This window comes from Buceros rhinoceros, unplaced genomic scaffold (assembly GCF_000710305.1).
Source record: "Buceros rhinoceros silvestris isolate BGI_N320 unplaced genomic scaffold, ASM71030v1 scaffold44145, whole genome shotgun sequence".
In the NCBI taxonomy this organism is placed as follows: domain Eukaryota; kingdom Metazoa; phylum Chordata; class Aves; order Bucerotiformes; family Bucerotidae; genus Buceros; species Buceros rhinoceros.
The window spans coordinates 3,375-24,015 of NW_010411978.1; the positions used below are offsets into that span (position 1 = coordinate 3,375).

Consider the following 20,641-nt stretch of genomic DNA (forward strand, 5'->3'; position numbering starts at 1 on the left):
GGGGGGAAGAAAAAACACAGCTTCATTGGCGAAAAACCTGGCAAGTTATTTGTTCTGTAACTGATTAAAGCCAGATTTGGGCGGGGGGGGCGGATAAATCTTGGTATAAGATAAGATACAGGGAAGATGTACTGATGAAGTTACCTTGACACAGTGTCCGGCACAGAAGCCGTGCTGTTTTCCTAGCGCAGACAAGATGCTAATGGTCTTTGTAGGGGGAGCAGATTAGAGATCCCAAGGCCATCTCTACAGCGTTATCCTAACGCTGCAGTGTCACGATGCCAATCATCACCAAAGAAAAAAGCACTGTTAGAAGGAAAATATATCACCAGACGTCCCTGTTTATGTGGCTGGAAATGACTTGGTTGGGACTAGCTCTGCAGTCAGCCCTTCTCTGACACTTAGAACAGCTTCCTCCGAAGACTGCGTTAGACAGCAGCTTAGAGTGTGAACGCTTTCTCCTTGACCCCAGGGATTTCAAATGTATCATTTATGACTCCTTGTAGATGTTCGATGAGATGACTTGATCTCAAATAAAATACTTTATTTATTATTTCTGGCAGCGCTGGAATCCAGTTGGTGGCTTTTGTGAGAAATTACTGCCGAGCGACCGCTGGCAGTGGAGTGATGTGAGCGGGCTGAAACATCAGCAGCTTGATAGTTTCACACTGCCTTCACCACACTGGGAGTGGGAGTCTGACTGGTATGTGGATGAAAATATTGGAGGGGAACCAACAGAGAAAGGGGTAGGTGAACAATACCAAAAGGAGATCTATTCTGGGAATCCTTAGTCTGTAAAATAAAAGTCACTTTCTTAGAACTGTAAAAGGTCTGTAAAAATAAAAGACACTGAATTTGCTACAGCTGCTTCCTTCTGGGAAATGGCTCAGCTATAATACACCACAAGGAAGGGTCATGTCTGAAGGCTTTTGAAGTCTATAGGAGCTTCTATAGAAGCTTTTTCCTTTTGATCAGGCCACGAAATGCTGGCAACTGGATGCCATTGTTCTTTAAGACCTTTACTGTGAAGAGAGTAAAATGCTTCACTGTGTCTTGTTCTGTGTATATCATGCAGAGGAATTTGGACGTGAGTCGTTAATCATTCATGGAATTAGCTGATCTGTTAATCAGGGCTGTTGAGACATGCACAGTAACTTGTACTGTATTCGTAGGAGTGACTCTTGTGCAGAATTGCTCCGAGTTATGATTTCAAGCTTTCCCTTGGTCCTGATTTTCATACAAGAAAACCTCTGTTTGCAGGGCTGGACTTACGCCATAGACTTCCCCAGCACCTACACAAAGGATAAGAAATGGAATTCTTGTGTCAGACGCAGGAGGTGGATCAGATACAGGAGATACAAATCACGGGACGTTTGGGCAAAGGTTCTGGATATCTTTTAATATTAAATAAACTGATTTTCTGAAATAATAAATTATCAGTGCAGGGAAATTAATTTTTTATCGCTGCTCTGCAGGTTGGACCTGACTCCTTCACTTCCAGCTTGTAATTCTCACAAGCGTAAACGGAAGGCTGGGATTTTTCACAGAAACCCGTGGTGACAAGGGTGCCACTCATGGTGATGCGGTTGGAGATAGATGCTCAGCTCCTTTGCTATTTCAAACCAACTTTTTCCCTTCCTTCGGTGTTTGACACGGCACTGTCTTGGGGTTGGCACCTGTCTAGTATCATGCACCAGCTGTGTCCTTTATCTGTGTCAATAACTGTTCTTTATTAATTGTTGTTCCTTTCTAATATACAAAAATGGTAATTTGTGATGTTCCAGCTTTCCAGTTCAAAGAATGTCTGTATGCTCTGTTCTGCGAGTAAAAATTTCCTTTAGTTAGGGGATGGAACAGACCTCTTTGTGCTGCCTCGGCAATGTTTCCCCTCTCTCCGTGTACAGCAGCCGTGAGTGAGGGGAAGGATCTCCACGTTCAGCCACTTTAGCTGAGCGATGCGTGAACCAATCTGCAAGAAACAAGTTATGCCACCAGCCAAATCACCAGTTTATTTGCAGCGTCTCCTCTCCTTAATCTTCCTTCTCTTTGCTTCAGATTGTGTCACACAATGATCCAGATCAGTTGCCAGACCCTTTCAACGACATCTCCATTGGAGGATGGGAAATCACCGATGAGCCTCCTGGCCGTTTATCAGTATGGGCGGTTTCCTTACAAGGAAGGGTACGTGCATGTTCCCTCCGTTTTCTAATACAAATTACAACTGAAAAGGAGTGAAATGCTTTTAAAGCAAGGCAGGTCTGTTACTGGTGAGGAAATAACACTGTGAATCTGGCAGAGGATGTAAAAGCTGCTTTGGAACTACATTATGTAACAACTTGTATTGTAAATGGAAAGGCTTAGAATCTCACAGGGCTTTATGGAAGCCTCAGACCTCTATAAACAGGTGAATCTTAAAAACTTGGGCTGAGTAGTGTCTTACACCCTGACAAATGCCCAGAAAGCAGACTATGGCACTGGTAACAGAAGGAGCCTTAAAACCTGGTCAGCATTCTTGCAAAGCACTGTGCCGTGTCTCGGTGGTGGAGAGTCGGAATGATTACAGAAAGAGTTTACAAAATGTTTTCTTAGTACTTACTGATCAGCAAATGGTAACCTCCTGACTTGGCAATGTGGAATCTAGCACTGGGATGTTTTCAGTCTATTTTCTACAGAAAACTATACATCTGTTCGTTGGTTGGTTGGGGGGTTTTGTTTGTTTTTAGGCCTACCATAAGTAAATATTTGATTCTTGCTTTCCTTCCTTCATCCTTATAGCACGTATCTGACTTTCCTTTGTCTCTAGACAATTTCTAACTTGTGGTCTCACAGGTCTCACCATACTTTTAGCAGATAGCCTGAGCATCCCACTCCACAATCAGACTGGACTAACACTGTAAAACGCTTTCCTTTTCCAAGTAAAAGTCCCCAGAGAAATAACGTATTTCTATAAGCGGGGATTTAGCACTCAGCGGTTACGTTTTGGAGCACTCATACAGCTACCAAAGGATGCTTTCCGTGTTTGACTTTCTTGTTTTGACTGTGATCTGTAGAAAAGTGCAGGGGCAGTAGAACCAAGCAAATGACTGGATGTCACTGAAGGCTGCGCAGAGAATGGAATTTTTTATGCATATTGTGGCAAGCTCTGCTCAGTGAAAGTGAGGTCAGGCTATCATCTAACACTCACATTTTTGTGTTACCTATTTGTTCAGTCTTTGTTTATATAACATGCCCTGAAATACACTGAACTGTTTTTTTAATGTCAAAGTATACACAGAACTTGTAGCAGTACGTTACTGTACCCAATCCAGATTTGCTTCCATGATAAAAACTAGTCTGTAGAAAAGCCGCCTCCCTTAGTACACAAGGAAATAGCTTCAACTGCATAATCCACATCAAAAAACACCTTTAAAGGTCAGAGTGCTACACTGCATAGAAAAATCCTGTTATTAAAGGAGGACTGTTCTTTCCAGTTTGTCTTCATGCTTGTCTCAATGGGTTTATTGTTGTGATATTCTTCTAAGCTTTATCTGTGGGGTTTTTTTAAACTTGTCTAGGTATGGTACAGAGAAAATGTCTGCCATCACAATCCAGAAGGTTCCACGTGGTCCTTAATCACCACTCCTGGTGAGGTTGTACAGATCAGCTGTGGACCGTATGACCTCCTCTGGGCAACTCTTTGGGAAGGGCAAGCTATTGTGAGAGAAGGAATTGATAGGAATAACCCTCAAGGTAAAGTTTGTTAAATTTATCTGGAAACCCCTTTGATGAGTTTAGTGTTGAATAAGAAACTAACCTACAATGCCTTCTGCATTTTGTTCTGGCAGGAATTTCCTGGAGTACTGTGGAGTCTCCAAGCTCTGAAAATGGGATAATGCACGTCTCTGTGGGTGTCGATGTGGTGTGGTGTGTTACAAAGGATAGAAAAGTAAGAGGTGTCATGCTCTGGGGTTTTTCTTCCCTGTTTTCTATCTGCTTTTCTCAAACAGACATGTAACTTTTGTAGGAAACACTGATGGTTTGGACTCCCTATCCCCACGGTTTGGGGAATTCTGGTTCCCCTTGCTGTTATGGGAATGCTCTGCAGTTTGTAATATACATAGTTGTATTTAATTCCAGGAAGACTTTCTGCTTTTCTCTTGGAAGGAATTTTCTAAATACAAGTCAGACAGATGTGGTAGTTGGTGGGGGATGTAAGAAGGGGGCTACTTCTAAGGATATTAAGCATTGAAACTGGAAGGACTCCTAGGACATCTACACCTTTCTATATGATCCTATCTTTTTATCTTCCTAACTTAACTGTTCCCTCTTCAGCAGCCTTTTAATGTGGGGGATTTTTTTATTTATTAAGTAACGTGTCAGTTATGTGCGTGTGTAGTTACTTTCTTACTGGGGTTTTACCTTAGACTCATAGAATATCTCGAGTTGAAGGGACCATAAGGATCATCAAGTCCAACTCCCTGCTCCTGCAGGGAGTCTTGAAAGTCTTGAACTCTTGACACATGCACTAGAGTGCTCTTGTGCTGGTTGCAATCAAATCCCTTTGTATTGAATTCAAAACCGTAGGTGAATCCTGTGCATGAACAGCAGTTTTAAGTAATTTGAGTTACTCTGGTTAAATGTGTTACTACTTGTCAGCTGAGCCATGGTAACAGACTGTGTCCAGCCTGCCCCATCTGCCAGAAAAAAACACTGTAATAAATGTAGATAAGCTAGCGCGTTTGTCTTCAGTTCTGCCACAGGACAGTCGTGGACATTGTCTGTTATATGATTCTACCAACAACTTACTTCTAAAGTAGCTGCTTGCCACTATATTACTATATACTAAATAGAGATGGACATTTTTCCAGGTACCCAGCCCACAGACACTTCAGGATTGGTAAAAACTCATCTAAGGAGAGACAATTTAAAGAGCTGTACCACTGAAAAGGTCCCTCTGACGGCACCCTCTACCAGCCCTGCTAGATTCTAGAGTTTGGACACAGGAACGCTATTTAGAAGCCCATTCAGAGTGACCAAAAATAGCCTACAGTTGACATGCTTTAGAAAGTATTTTTCCAGTGGCAGAGAAACTAACTCTGTCACAGAAAGTCATAACAAAAAGTCTCCTTGTGGGCTGTTCTGGCTGTAGTTGGCCACAAGGACACACGGTCTAAGTGCTATTAAGAGAATTATTTTATCTTTACCTGATAAAGAACCAAGGCGGTAAGTAACTCCTTAAGGCAATGCAGCAAGTCAGGATTAGAGATTAAGACTAATTCACTAAGAAACTAAATTCCATCTGGCTGCTTGCTGATGCAGAAGGAGCAAAATTTAGACTTGCTGCTGTTGGTGTTGCAGGTGTGGTTTAGAAGAGGAGTGAACTCACATAATCCTTGTGGAACAAGCTGGATTGAAATGGTTGGAGAAATGATGATGGTAACTGTAGGCTTAAATAACCAGGTGAGTCAGCAGTTCTGAGGATATTTAGGCTCTCCTTTGTATAGGCAGTATTCGCACGTGGCGAGGACTGCCAGCAGTGCCAGTATGGACAGCTGAGCAAGATGTCCATGTGCTTGGACTGCAAGGAAGGAATGCATGGCTGAATTCTTCACCAGAAGATGAACAGTCAGCATGTCTCTTGTATGGCACGTTCAGGTGCACACAGTTCTCTGGAATTTTGTACTGCCTCTAAGTATCGGCATTAAGTAAGACCACAAAAGGAAAACACTGTGTCCAGCAGGTTTTTGTGCTGTATTTTCCACCACTGCACCATTTTGTAGCTGGTATCTACCTGCATTCCATGCCATTTCCTTCACCAAGTCATTTCCTTCGCTAGGTCTGGGGAATTGGCTGTGACGACAGAGCAATTTACTTTCGTCAAGGTGTCACACCAAGTGAGCTCAGTGGGAAGACATGGAAGGCAATTGTATGTGGCCGAGAGAGTGACAGATCTCAGACTGGGAGCTCAACAAGTCTGCTCAGGTACTTAGTAAACACCTGCTCGAGACTTGGTACGCTGAGAGTTTCAATGCTAGGAGATACTTCTTTATGTTCAAGCGGTACAGACAGGGAGGAGCAGGAAAGGCATCTCTAATCATGATGTATGCCAAAAAGCATTTGCATTTTTTTGTTAAAATCAACAATAAGCAGCAGCTGTTGCACTCTGTAGAGTAGAAACTGAGGCTCCCACTTTGGCCTTTAGTGCAAGCTTGCAGTCAAGTGTGTTTCTCTGGGCTTTACTATCACTACCTGGAACTAGTCTCTAATAAGAGAAAATGTTACCTGTGAAACATCATGAAGGAGTCCCAACTCTGCTTAGGAATTATCCTTCTCCTGAGTGTCATGGTACATTTTTTTTCCTAGAGAGATCAAATCAGTAGCTCCCCGCTGACTGCTGGCCTCTTGGCTGTGCAGGACACGCCAAAGAAACTGGGATTGCTGCAAAGGCTGCTTGTCGAGTGTGTTCTGAGTAGAAGCCCTCTTTAGCTAAGACAAAAATCCTGAAGTTAATAATGGGCTTTAAAAAATCTTATTCATTCTTTCACATTCGGAAAATGTGATGTTGCTTCATTCCTGAGAGTTGTAGGCGGCCAACACCACCAATGGTTTCAAAAGATCTGTCCTATCTGCCTATGTTTCAGATTTGCTAGACTGCTCTGCCAGATTTGTTTTAAGACTCTTTTTCCTTGATGATAGAGTTCGACCTTCAGAAAAGAATGCTGTTTATCTCCTAAAGCTGAAACACTCGGTTTATTTCTGTATGTCTGTGCTATCATCATTTGATTGATAATTAATTATCTATTTGTCCTTCAGTGCTGGATGTTTCTTTACTGATGATATTCAGAACCAACCAAACACAGTCACTCAGAGTGATGCAGATACTTCCTCTGATACAGAGCTTCCAAGCGTACCCGTGAACTCTGCCAACGCTCCCCTGATGGGAGCTGCCGCCAGCAGCAGTGGCAACAGCACAGGCACCCAGGCAGCAGAAATACCTGCAAACTTGACCATGGATCCTCTGGACTCTGATCAAGGAGAAGCCACTGTTGCTTTGACTGATCGTGAGAAAGCTAATCTTGAAATGCATAAATCTTCTACAAACCCAAATCCTTGTGCGGAACTGCACTGGACAAACATTGACTTGAAGGAGGTCCAAAAGCAGCCAGTCCTTGCTGTCACCACCTTCGCAGAAACATCCAGCCTGTCTTCCCTTGGCATGTTCTCGGTGGGAGCTGAAGAACAGTACGGAGCCGATGAGCACCCACTGTGGGCCTGGGTGTCCGGGGGAGGCTGTCTTGTAGATTTGCACAGCCCGCTGAAATGGTTCACTGTTCCATCAGGTCAGTGACCCCAACAGACCCTAATCCCCAGTGCTCTTAAAAAAAATGTTGGTTTGGATTTTTTTTTTTTTTTAACAAAACCCTGGTGCAAAACTTGTGATAATCCATTTACTGCAGTTTGTTAATACACTCCATGTCTGAGGATGGTGCTGCATGTGTTTAGCTGTACAGCACTTTGGGACTGAGATATATACGTGTAAAGGTGATATTCTCTCTGAGTTTTTGTAAGAATTTTTCAATATATGGATCTGTGTCTTATTTTGAATTGCACTGAAACTGCAACTTCAGGCAAAACCCATAATATCACTGAATAGTAACTGAAAGCAGTGTAAAGGGCTCTCTTGAGAGATACGGGTGCCAAAATAACTGCCTCGCTCTTACCAGTAATTCCTACTGGGACAAGGGTAAGATACAGCGGCATTGTGCGTGGGAGCCCACATGATAACTGGATGGCGTTAGAATTTAGATTTTTGAAAGACAGCAGAATATAATGAGATTTTCAAAATAAACCATGAACTGTGCCATCGCAGTATTTAGTGAGTGTAACACTTAATGCATTGTATCAGCTAATTACCTCACAATTCAGTGACAAAACTCCCAGTTTTACAAGGTTATGGCTTTGAAAGATTCTATATAATCATCTAGTGATCCCATTTCTATGCATCATTTAGAAGGTTTGGCTGTAATACACAGATTCCAAAGTATAATAATTAGAAGAATTATGTTAGACTGGATTGATCCCATCCAGTGTTCAAAGCAGCATCATGTTTTACCTTTCACAGAACTGCATTCAAAGCTCACTGGAGTTTATTGCTTTTGGTTCTGTTCTAGGTCTGTCGTCCTCTGTGCAATCTCTGTCTCTGTCTATCACTCCAGCACAGACAGCAGCGTGGCGAAAGCAGATTTTTCAGCAGCTCAGTGAAAGGACAAAGCGGGAACTGGAGAATTTTAGGCACTACGAACAGGCTATCGAGCAGGTAAGCAGTGAGGACACTTGTCTGCTAAACACTTAAATCTGTCGATACTGGGCATAAACAATACATTCCTGATGTACTGATCTGAACTTACTGCCAGTCTTTACTTGTCCTTATTTCTGTCTATGACAACTTTGCTGGATTATCATGGTCTGAGCTCCCTGTGAGAAATGAGCAGCTTATCAAACATGGAGCAGTGATCTGTATCTAAAACCATGAGCTGATAGTTTTGTACGGGAATAAACAAAGCATTGCTCAGCATTATTTGAGTGCACTGAAACCTCAAATCCACAGAGAAACATTTGCAAGAGAAACATTGTATGAATTACTCCACCTCAATACAAGGTTTCTTAACTGAAGCAGTGACTCAAGCAGGTGAACTTTCCCTCTCTGCAACCCCTAAGGGACTAATGTAACTTGCATAAATAAAACAATGATGCAGACATCAGTAGCAGCACTTGAATAGCAGCACTTTTGTTTGATGTTCCCTTTGTTATGACTCCTTGGCTCTTTTCAGATTCATTCATGGTTTTGGTCCATTCATTGCTAATTACCAGATGACATCTGGAATTCATTTGATAAAGAACACTTGGAGTCCAGGGGTTTAATCAAGTTTTAAAAGATTATGTGAAAAGCCTTTAAAGTCCAAACAGAAGTTGTGTTATAACAGGAGCACACTAGAGTCAATTAGTGTCTGTCTGCTGCTGCGCTCCTGCAGAGTAAAACGTTAATACTACTGCACAAATGTTATTTCAGCGCCTTTCTATCCAGTTTTGTCACTTTGCATTTTGTCTTCAGCTTCCTGAACACTCTGGTACACTCTGTGTCAGAATTAACTGATATGATACAGGCTAACCTGCATCAGAGATACCTTGTGGTCACAAAAAGTAGTGTTTGGGCAAAAGCAGAAGTGTCGTGCCTTTTCCGTACTCCTGTGTTTGCATTGCAGTCGGTGTGGGTTAAAACTGGAACCTTGCAATGGTGGAGGAATTGGAAGCCTTATAAATGGATGGATGTTCGAGTCGCACTCGAGCAGTTCACTGGGAGTGATGGAATGCGCGACAGCATCCTCTTCATCTACTACATGTATCATGAGGAGAAAAAGGTGTGTTCAGCTTGAGACCCAGTTAGATTTGGCAAAGGAAAACCTTTGAAGGGAAAACAGTTTTCTTAAGGGAGGCAAATTGTGGTACTCTATTGTTTGAAGTTTGGGGAACCACCACAGTTCAAATGTACTCCAGGGTACTAGCAAATTGGAATCTTTTTCAAGCTGTAGCTGCGTTAGTGCTGTGTCAGAAATACCCGGTCAGCAGCCATCCACACTGCTTAAATCATCAGCTTTGCACTAATTAGGAATTCTTTTGGAAGTTCAGAGTGTTCTTGATTGTGAAGAAAGAGCCAAGCTTGGCTGGCCAGGGCCTTCATAAATAGGGTTATTGCGTGTGGGCAGTCAGAGGTAGTGCAGGCCTGGAAATTGAACCCCATTCCTTTCGCACCAAGAATTGATTCTTTGCTATCCTTGGCAGGAACGCCACGTTCGTTATCCCAACGAGCAAAAATGCTGGCTCTTGAAGAAGGTATCTCTGAGTTTGCCTTAGTAATTCTTTTTCTGTTGTCTTAGTATGTCCACGTGTTCCTGAATGAAGTCACCATTATTGTTGAAGTTCTGAATGAAGCCAAACACTCCTTTGCACTGTATACGCCTGAAAGGACGAAGCAGCGATGGCCAATCCGCCTGGCAGCCACCACAGAGCAAGAAATGCATGACTGGGTAATTCTGTGAATGTTTTTTTCAAGCTGGCAATATCTGAAATAAAACTTAAAGCTAGTCTCTGAAATCTCAGCATTACATTTACAGTATCTAGGCTACTTATTTATTTTCACAATTTAGGTATTTAAAAAGCCTGATCAAGCTTTTTTAGAGGCTCCTGAGGCTTCCTGTCTCCTCTGAGTTTCCACGTTTTCTCATGCTGCAGTTATCCACAATAAAACCAATATTGTTTTTCCTTCCTTTCATATCTCTGGATATAGACTAGGCTACAAATGACTTAGGAGTTTAATTCAGTTGGTCTGTTCTTCTGCATTGGTAGAAGAACTGTTATCTGTTATCTGTTGTCACTGTTGTGGAGAGTCTTAAGTATAGGCAGGCATGTGTGTGGACACTGAAGTGATGGAAAACTTGAAAGATACTTCATAATGATCAGATATTGCAGACCTGCGATTGTGTTAATAATTCCTCAAACACTGAATTCCAGTGCCCTTAAGAAAAAACTGCTAATTCACTTTGCTGATTTGCAAGAACCTGCAGAGGTAAAGCTTCTTTTTGTAATACTGATGCATCTATGGAAATTTTTGTTCTCGCTGTAAACAGAAGCTTTTGGTTCTCTGCTGCTTGTTTTGTAGCTGTCTTTGCTGAACATGTCCTGTTGTGAGAGCCGACGGATTCAGGGCCCTCCTTCTCACCACGCCATTTGGTCAGTCACTTGTAAAGGAGACATCTTTGTTAGTGAGCCAAGTCCCGACCTGGAGGCTGGACCACACCTGATGCCATGTGATCAAATGTAAGAGGTTTCCGAAGCTGGGCTTTCTGCATGGGATGCCGTCCACAAAGACTGCCGGTCGTGTCGCGCCGGTGGCTTTGATGGGCAGCTGGAGTGTATAGTACACTGCAGATGTCTGTCAGTGACCGAGGTTAACGGCTGCCTTCATATTCATAAGTACATCTGAAGAGATTCAACAAATCATATTCCAATTCTTAGATGTTGGAGCTATTAATGCAGTTTCAAGAGCCTTTCTGTTATGTGATTCAAGCTTTCAGATTTTATCTGAGTCGGGAAATCTGAAATTCTCAGCCCTCTGTAGTCACTACAGTCCAGGAGCAGCTCCTTTGCAGTTTTTATTACAACTGTGACAATCTATAGAATTTCAAACTCTGCAAGCAAAGAAGCAGCCAGCCTCAAAACTGGTGGGTTAAAGGCCAATCTTCAGTTTAAAAAATAACCCTAGTTTCAAATTACGTGCACAAAGTGTCTTTGAATAATACCCAAGAGATCCTTTAGTCCTTTTCCTTCAGGGTAGAGCACCTTCAGCATCTGGCAATCCACAAAGCTCACGTGCTCTTGCATCTTAGTTTGGGGGATCCATGACCTAGATGATCTCCTGCCATTTTGATAAGTAAAATACTCCTCTGCAATCTTTATTTTCCCCATTCTTCTCCTGAAAAGTACAATGGCCCGCTGGCTGTGTGAAGCCCCACAGAAGGACTAACCTGCAAAGATGAGGAGAATAGGAAGAATTAAAGCCCTTGTTTCTACCAAGCTCTATAGCAGATGTACAAATCATCTGTTTTCTTGTTACATAAAGGCAATTCCTAGATTTTAAGGAAATGAGGATGAAGTGAAAGTTGAGGCATTTGATGGCCACTAAGATGTACAGATTCTACCAAGATCATCCTAAACCTGAAAATTCCAGGTGGAAGCAGACAGGCTCCTTCCAGCTAACTTTTCAGTAGTTGTTCGGAGGGACTGTTTTCAGCTGGCAACTGCCTTCACTTACAGATTGTTGAGCAAATGAGCACATAAAGTTGTGTGCCCTCAAGATTTTGCGTTGTAGCGTACATTCCTGATGGATGTAAATGTGAAATGTTGTCCTTTTTCTGGCAGGTTTTGGCGTCAAGTTGGGGGTCATCTTCGACTGATAGAGTGCAACAACCGAGGCATAGTGTGGGGCATAGGCTATGATCACACAGCTTGGGTTTACACTGGTGGATACGGAGGTGGCTTCATCCAAGGTACAGACAATTGGTCTAGTGCACTGTGCGCGTTTCCTGTCGTGGCTGGGTCAGCTTTTCAAGCGATTTCAGCTGTCCTTCCTGTACCCTCACTAATGTGTAGGGTTATACAGTAAACAGGTCACGCAGTAGGAAGAAATTGGTGTTGCAGTTTTATGTTTACATTTTCAGCTTAAGAGAAGTAGAATAATCGGTAATATTACTGTGGCTATTGGAATTTCAAATGTAGTGTCTTCACGGTGTGGCTTTATTTCTCACAGGACTGGCCAGTAGTGCTGATAACATTTATACACAGTCAGACGTGAAATGTGTTTACATCTATGAGAACCAACGGTGGAACCCAGTCACTGGATATAGCAGCAGGTTATTGACTCAATTTATTGTATTTATGACTAATTTTTCACTACTGTTGAATGAAATACTCTAGCTTTTCAGAATAGTGATTGCAGTCTCCTCCAGGGGTTGTTGATTGCTAACCTGAGATGGAAGACGCAGTGTTTCTCAATTTTCTAGATGTGTAATTATCCATTCGAAATGCATTTGTAGCAAAACATTCGAGATGTGTGCTTTGTGAGCGCCCAGAGTGTGGCTACTTGCAACATCTTTCATTAGTAAGGCCTCACAGCACAGTTCGTTATTAGGATCTATATATTCATATACATGTTGTGCTAAATACACTGGGTCCTTGAATAAGTATATTTGAAGAGAAGTATTGCACAAACAGTCACGTATATGGGTGTCTACGCCAGAGACACTCGGGATTCACCTTCCAGTTTTAAATAGTAGTAAGGAATATCTCTCTGCAGAGACACGTTTACATGGTCCTCGAGTCTGGTGTGACCGGAAGCAGTTGCACAGGTTCTTTCCCACTATCCTCATCACTCACATGATATTTCTAAGTACAGAGCAATGACAGAAGACTGATTTGTGTATGAAAGTAGGAAGTGCTACAGACAGGCTTTCCTTCACTTGCCTTTTCAGTTTGCTGCTGCAAATGACCTTGCATTCCTTGTACACTGTCTCACCACAGAGGTCTGCCCACGGACAGATACATGTGGAGTGATGCATCCGGCCTGCAGGAATGTACAAAAGTCAATACCAAGCCTCCTTCTCCGCAGTGGTCTTGGGTAAATTTTGTCTTAAAAGTCTTTTTACTAAGGCAAGGCTTAGCAAGTAGGATGCAAGACCTGGGCTCAGGTGACCCAGATTTTCTCCCTGGATTTATCATAGCATTTAACCTTCATTTCCCCATGTATACAATAGCAGTAATCTTCCATAGTCAAAAGAACATTAAGCATTGAGTAGGATTTTTTGTTTAGTGGGACTTAGACTTCTGTTCCAATCTTTTTCTCTTCAACTGAGTTAAAAAGACATGGGAACCTCTGTATGAATTTGCATGCCAAATATTAGAAGGTTTCTACCAAGTCATTGCACTCCAAAAAGCTGAAGAGAAATAGCAGAAGAGGTTATTTTTGTTATACATTAGGTGTTGATTACACTTGTTATTCTTTCTCCTTTTGACAATAGGTATCCGATTGGTATATTGATTTTAATACTTCAGGTGGAACGGATCGGGAAGGCTGGCAGTATGCAGCAGATTTTCCAGCGTAAGGAGATACCTTCTTCTACCTCGAATCCTAGCAGACAAATGCTGCACTTAAGTCCTCATTTCTTCTTGTTTCCTATTCTGCACGTTAACTGTGCTTTAGCAGGGACAAGTGCACCTTGATTCCTCCTTTGTTTGGGGATGCTAACACTGAAATTTCCGGGGAGACAGGGCAGCAAGGCGAGCTTAGCAAACTGGGTTCAAGCTTTTTAGAGTCAGCAGGCATGTCTGGTGGGCAGAATCTTAGTGCTCTCAGGGTGGCACTGACATTGGAGATGCTCTGACATCCTCACAAACGCCTATTTAAATCTGTTTTGGTAGGTCCTACCATGGACACAAGACAATGAAAGATTTTGTCCGACGGAGGCGCTGGGCAAGGTGAGGAACTAAGATATAAATAAATGTTTTTAACTTGAATGCTAATTATTCCCTTAACGTCTCCTTTGGTTATGAGGGGAAGAGTCTCATCAACCAATCAACAAAAGCAGTGGTGAATAAACCTGCAATAAATAACCCAGCTCCAGTAGAGAAGCTGATGATCCTAAGCATTATGGCTTTCATTTTAAGCCTTTACAGGGGAAACCCTGTTTGGTTTTGTGGGATCCATAGAAAAAAGTCAGCTAGATATTCTCTGTACCTGATTTTCCATATGATAAATGATTAAGAAACAGTAGAGTCGAGGTATATAAGTATATACCGAGTCACTTATAACAACTGGTCGTATTCTATATTAGTCGTTTTAACGTATGAATTCAACATACTGCATACTGGGCAACAGATAATCCCAAGCCCACTTAAGTCCCAGTGCACCGTGTTCAGGTGGAACCTAGAGAACAGCAAACTGCCGCTCTGTTCTAGTCTGTTCTGCTAAGCAGGGGAAGTCTGTGCACTCACTGTTTTTCCAGCTTTTCCATGCTTTCTGTACTGAAGTATCTAACAGCTGTGCTAAGAAACTGCTGTGAACTGACAGTTAGGAACAAACATTGTTGTGTTTGTTTCTATGACTACAAGGCTAGTAGCGCTTTGGCCCTTGCACAGAAATCTTTGAAGTAAGGTCCTGAAGCATCAAAGCATGTTCCAGGATGTACAACAAAGCAACATCCAATCAATCAAGATGGTGACTTGAAATAAAAGAAGCAACTTGAGAAATACTCTCAGGCCTAAACATTTCCTCTGGTTTTAACTATCAGTTGAAAATTGAAAACAAATAGGGAACAGCTCAAGGCTGGATCTAGTTTTTCTGAACTGGAGAGAAGAGGAATGTCCTGAGGTTTTTTGGATATTATTCATGCACAGAAATTGCTGTTGAGATGATAAAATCAAACATAGTTTCTGTAATAGACAGCACGACTTCCTTGCAGTTTCCACAGAATTCCCAGATTTATCTACCTCCAGCTCTTTAATTTAGAGCTGCCTTATCTCTGCCTGCCTCAGCAGGCTGCATAGCTTTCTAACAGGCTCTGCCAAAAAACTGCTTGTCAAGTGATTACCCTAACCAAGGCAGGAAGGAGCGAACCAGGTGTGGAGTTCTCTCCGCAGTAGGATTCTCAGCTTGGGCAAGCCAGCGAGCAGCGTAGCACGAGCTGCAGACTTCTTGGGTGGCCTTGGTTTTACAAAGTAACTTCTTTTAAAAATCTTGGAGAAATCAGTAATGTTTCAAAACTGAAAACCTGATAAGAAACATGATGGATTGTTAAAACCACTAATGCTTATTGTACCTCCTTAATGACAAAACTCCAGGATTGTTTGCAATGAAGTCAACCACAGATGGGGAAACAAAGTCAGCTATGGAAAGTACGTACTTCTGACGGGTTTGGGTTGTTTTTTTTTTTTGCTTCAGAAAATGTAAGATAGTCACCAACGGGCCATGGCTGGAAGTGCCTCCTGTTACCCTGTGGGACATCTCCATAATTCCCAGTTCAGATGCAGATGATGAAGAAGCAGTAGCACTGTGGGCAATTAGTGACAAAGGAGACGTGCTTTGCAGGCTTGGAGTGACACAGGAAAATCCAGCTGTAAGGCTCCTGCTTTATTTTTCCTTATCGATGCATTTAATGAAATTATGTAAGTACATACACACAGTTATGCAGTGCCCTGTCTCTCAAAGCACCTTACTGGGTTTTTTCCCTTCTCCACCCCAGATTTGAAAGCCCTTCTCCGTCCACCGGAGCAGTTTGCTGCCCACATTTCTTACAACAACGCTTCTCTCGGGTAATCTGCCTTAGCTCATGCCACATAGCTTGCAGGAGCCTCTCTCTGCCCCTGCGTGTCTTCCTGTGAAGCACTTTACTTCCACTTTCTGCACTGATAGCTTAGTTCCTCTCTTTTTTTTTTCTTTTGATCTGCAAGGCACAGCAACAGTAGCTGGAATCTGAAACCCCACATCAGATGATATTTGTAAGATGATTATTGTTCTGTGTAATCAAAACCAAATTAAAAACAAAAAGGCTCTAGCTCAGCTATTCAGAGACATGTAGGTGCCCAAATTCCAGTGATGTCAACAGAAAAGGTCTGTTACAGCTATGTTCAAATAATTGTATATCCAGACACCTTTGAGGATCAGAGACCTTGTTCCTGTTCAGTTGTAAAGTTGCCTAATAATTACTCTTCAGAATCTTTTTCACTGTCTAGGGTTTTTCCTATTTGGCAATAATCAACAATATTTTGTCATGGAGTTTTTAACTGCTGCTTCACAATTCATGTTCCATGATTTTTTAGGGAATGTCCTGGCTACACGTGGGAACAGATCAGCCCTTCATTTCCATCTCAGTTGGAGCATTTTACCAAGTGTGGGCTATTGCTAGAGATGGTTCTGCCTTCTATCGGGGTTCAGTGTCTCCAAAAAAACCTGCAGGTAAGTGCTAGTGCTGTTTTAGTAGTCTTCGTCTTACACACTGTGTAAGCTCAACTATGCTGCCACGTCTGAAACAGACAAATGGGTTTAGCAGAGTCCTTTCCAACAGCTGTGCGCAACAGTGTGTGCGAATAACTATAGCAGTTAACTTGCTCCTCACTTAAAGTGTTTGTTTCTCAAAAGGAGCTAAAATACCTGAATTGTAATGTCAGTCACAGCTTTCTTGCACAGCTGTGTAGTTCAGCTGCAGACATTTCCAAGATTTCTTGTACATAATTCTGTTTCCTCGATGTTTTACTCAAGTATTTCTGACTTTTAGGTGACTGTTGGTACCATATTCCTTCACCTCAAAAACAAAAGCTAAAACAAGTCTCGGTAGGACGAACATCCGTGTTTGTGTTGGATAAAAATGGTACGGATTTTTTAAAATTACTTTTAAAAGTGTTACAAAACATAGATAAGTTACATCAGGTTGACTTAAAAAGGAGAGGCTAGTCAGAGCTTTTGTGGACAGATTACTGGTGCTGCAAGAGCAGGAGTATTTCCATTTCAGAGAGGTGGTGTGGGCAGCCTGCTCAGCTTAGGGTTTGTTGTATCCCGTAGTGCCCTAGATAGCAACAATCCAGCATCTCTGCTATGACTTTGGGGTGGGGGGAAGAGACAGAGCAATCTCAAAGAGAATTGTGTGGAAGGATTTGTCTGAAACCCTACAACACGCAAAACTGAAGAGTACCTTCCTGTTGCAAATCATTGCAAGGTAAATAATGAGGCTTCCGTGTGTCATAGAAACAAGCCTTTAACGCCCCTCTCCAGAGATCTCAACCTCATTTCTTTTACTCCTCTACAGCATAGTTCTTTAAATGAACGTTTTTCCCCAAGAAATTTTACAAAACTAAGTATTTGCTGGTTTCCAGAAAAGTTAGGAAGAATAACTCTAGAAGTACAAATGGCAAAGCAGGAACTTTGCTGTCCTTCACGGGGACACATCAGTCGAAAGCGGAGTGCCTTTCCACAGAACACAGCAAGTGTTAACGGCTGCTGTTCGCGCTACACGCAGCAGCCTGAGCTGTAACCAGGACTATTGATGTTACAGGCAATCTTTGGTACCGGCAAGGAATCACACCGAGCTACCCTCAAGGATCTACTTGGGATCATGTTTCAAATAATATCCGCAAAATGTCTGTAGGGCCTCTGGACCAGGTGTGTATTAAGCTTCCTTGTATCTCATTAGATTATTAAAAATTATGCTTAACATACTTTTGTAATGAAATTAAATGTTCTTCACATTTATTTTTTGTTTTAACTTCATTTATTTCATGAGTATGAATTGTCTAAATGCTGGAATCCTGATATCAAGACAAAAATCATGCCAATGAAACAGTGATGCAGCCAGCCCTTTGCTGTAAAAATAATTTTTTTCTTTTTTTTTTTGCGAAGCTCTTTTATACATTTAATCTCTTTCCTGCCATGTGTTACTATCTAGCCATGTTTTAATTATAACGCTGGTATCTAGTTGGTTGTTTGCATGTCTCTCTGACTAAATTAGAACAAAGTGGTCGGACAGAGTTACAGTTTTCCTGTCTGGGAGGAGCTGCATGAGGAGCACATCTTACTGCCTGTCTTTGCTTTCTTGAGGTCTGGGTGATAGCTGACAAAGTGCAAGGAAGTCATAGCTTGAGCTGTGGGACCGTCTGCCACCGGACCGGTGTTCAGCCAATGGAACCAAAAGGCCTCTCATGGGATTATGGTATTGGGGTAAGTGCTGGGGGCATAATGCTGCCTGGAAGTTGCATATCCAAATGCCCGTGGGCACACGTAGAAAGGGGAGTGCCATCCTGCTCCAGCTCCCTACGGCTGGCTTATACTGCTGGAATCTGGCCGCCTTCTTCACGTTTATGTGCCTTTTTAAAGTTAATATAATGGGTTATGCGGTTATAGCTGGGAAATAATATATTTGCATTTGATAAGTTTTCATTTTAAAGAGAAAGTTATAAAGAAAAAATTACTAAAGCCATTTTTTAAAAATGTATTCCTCCCAAGTCTGCACGACTGTCCCTTCTTCTTGTTCTCTGTATTACCCTCCGTGTTTCGAGAAAGGCTGTTCCAAGGTTTCAGCCTCTTTTACCTTGGTGGAAAACCTACAGTGGCTCTCTCTGTAACAAAACCAATCCTGACTTACTACCTATATATTTCCCTGACAGACAGCTATGGTTTTGTTTTGGTGTTGCTTTTTGAGGGTTTGGTTTGGTTTTGTGTTTTTTGTTTTGGCTCTGTGGTTTGGTTTTTGTTTTGTTTTACAAGGAGCCTTTTTTTCTGATTCAGCCCAGAGCAGAATTACTTTCCTCATCAAAAAAATAGTATAAAACTAATAGCGTACATGACACATCACATCAGATATTGTAATTGGAGGGTGATGTTGCTTCTTTTACATTTCTTTATCGCTTCTACAGGGTGGATGGGATCACATTACGGTCAGAGGAAATGCAACTGAGCCATCCAGGGTCGCCATGCACAACGCCTCGGAGGAAAACCCTGCAGTATCAAAGGATTTAGAAGAGGAGGAGAGTAAAGAGAAATCAGAACGCTCTAAAACCCCTCTGATGGTCAGTGAAAGTCAAGAATTGGACAGAAATGCTGTTAATTGTTAAGTTGTCTCCATCTACATGTTGCAGACAAGCAGTGGTCAGTGTAATTTAAAAAGAAACTAAGTGTCTATTGCCTGGAGAGAAAATCATGACCTTCTTGTGCTAGTAATGTATTTTACTGAACTGGAATTTGCAATGGGGTATTTAAATACTGATTTCTTCTACTACCTTACATGTAAAATGTGACTTGATTAAGCTAATAGTTTTGTCAAAGCAGGCAAGCATTTCAGCCACAATTCATTTCTGACCTGTTACCAGAGCTGCTAACCATACCAATGTGAAGAACTTTGCAGATGATCCCACTATTTTTAGATTCATATTTGAGCAGAGATGAAGATGTCCTATCAATTTAAGTGAATTACCGGCAGGTCCAGTGATTTGCACCGCAAACGTAACTGGTCCCGATCGTACACGCATTTATGATGCAAATAACTTTGCTCACCTCACTCCTGCTTACATAAGGATGTATATATTTTGGCCATGCTGTTCTTGCTCCCTCAGTAAAATTAAATTCTGTATAACTCAGCTTAGGGTGCAGTAACCAGTAAGGGCCAGTTTTTGCTAGCTTTGCTCACAGCGAGTAATACCTTACTCCTCAAGTGGAACCGCTGGTTTCAGTGAGGCTGTGTGGAGAGCACGGTCCTGTTCCGTCTGACTAAGAGCGACCAAGTCTCCTTCTCAGTTGCCAGTCCAAATGGTGGTAAGTCACGCTCTGTCTCCGTCCTACACCAGACACTTGAGAAGGCAGGCTGTGTTCCAGAGCGCTGCAAATTCTGCTTTCGTAGTGTAAAAGACAAGAGGAGGTCCTCAGTGAGGTTCCGACATCACAGTGGCAGGGATGCAAAACCACTTCAGTCTGACACCAGTGGAGTTTGCCAGCGTGTACTAACACGGGTTCAGAACAAAGCCCAGTCCTTAAGTGATCGATTCATCCCTTCTTCCAAGACAAAACCACTTTTCAGGAATGCAAAACCACTTCAGTCTGACACCAGTGGAGTTTGCCAGCGTGTACTAACACGGGTTCAGAACAAAGCCCAGTCCTTAAGTGATCGATTCATCCCTTCTTCCAAGACAAAACCACTTTTTATTCTCAAAAACTTTTTTCCTGTCTTACAATTTTACTGTGATGTGAAATATTATTTGAAATCCAGTCCATGGGAAGTGCTGAAAAAGCCTTTTCTCCCAATAGCTTCAGGAAGGCACCAAGTTTTTCCCCTGGCAGCAGTTTACAATCATTTTTCCTCTCTGTGCGTGACTGTGTAAGAAGTTATTTTTATATGATGAGCAGTGTGGTGTAGTCTCAGTACTGTATTTGTAGAAGTAAAATGTATGTTTGCACGTTTTTGAAGAATATAGTTGGTATTTTGATGCCAAGGAAAGCACCGTTTCCAAGTCCAAATGTGAAAGAAGATTCAAGATCCTTTACTGTTTTAAAAAACCCTTGTTGATCTTT

General features: G+C 42.1%; 1 protein-coding gene across 1 annotated transcript in view; it reads left to right on the forward strand.

The window, feature by feature from the left end:
* TECPR1 (tectonin beta-propeller repeat containing 1) overlaps positions 1 to 19,191 on the forward strand; it is a 20,393-nt gene extending 1,202 nt beyond the window's left edge. Inside the window, exons 2-24 of the mRNA XM_010136188.1 lie at positions 564 to 746; positions 1,261 to 1,383; positions 2,056 to 2,181; positions 3,555 to 3,729; positions 3,825 to 3,925; positions 5,338 to 5,439; positions 5,816 to 5,961; positions 6,793 to 7,319; positions 8,151 to 8,296; positions 9,243 to 9,398; positions 9,915 to 10,064; positions 10,697 to 10,854; positions 11,956 to 12,083; positions 12,344 to 12,446; positions 13,114 to 13,210; positions 13,611 to 13,690; positions 14,011 to 14,067; positions 15,530 to 15,704; positions 16,408 to 16,543; positions 16,863 to 16,955; positions 17,637 to 17,743; positions 18,179 to 18,298; positions 18,994 to 19,191. Of these exons, the coding sequence (XP_010134490.1) occupies positions 564 to 746; positions 1,261 to 1,383; positions 2,056 to 2,181; positions 3,555 to 3,729; positions 3,825 to 3,925; positions 5,338 to 5,439; positions 5,816 to 5,961; positions 6,793 to 7,319; positions 8,151 to 8,296; positions 9,243 to 9,398; positions 9,915 to 10,064; positions 10,697 to 10,854; positions 11,956 to 12,083; positions 12,344 to 12,446; positions 13,114 to 13,210; positions 13,611 to 13,690; positions 14,011 to 14,067; positions 15,530 to 15,704; positions 16,408 to 16,543; positions 16,863 to 16,955; positions 17,637 to 17,743; positions 18,179 to 18,298; positions 18,994 to 19,191 (3,387 nt within the window). The remainder of the gene's footprint in view (positions 1 to 563; positions 747 to 1,260; positions 1,384 to 2,055; positions 2,182 to 3,554; positions 3,730 to 3,824; positions 3,926 to 5,337; positions 5,440 to 5,815; positions 5,962 to 6,792; positions 7,320 to 8,150; positions 8,297 to 9,242; positions 9,399 to 9,914; positions 10,065 to 10,696; positions 10,855 to 11,955; positions 12,084 to 12,343; positions 12,447 to 13,113; positions 13,211 to 13,610; positions 13,691 to 14,010; positions 14,068 to 15,529; positions 15,705 to 16,407; positions 16,544 to 16,862; positions 16,956 to 17,636; positions 17,744 to 18,178; positions 18,299 to 18,993) is intronic.
* Positions 19,192 to 20,641: the final 1,450 nt, after the last annotated feature.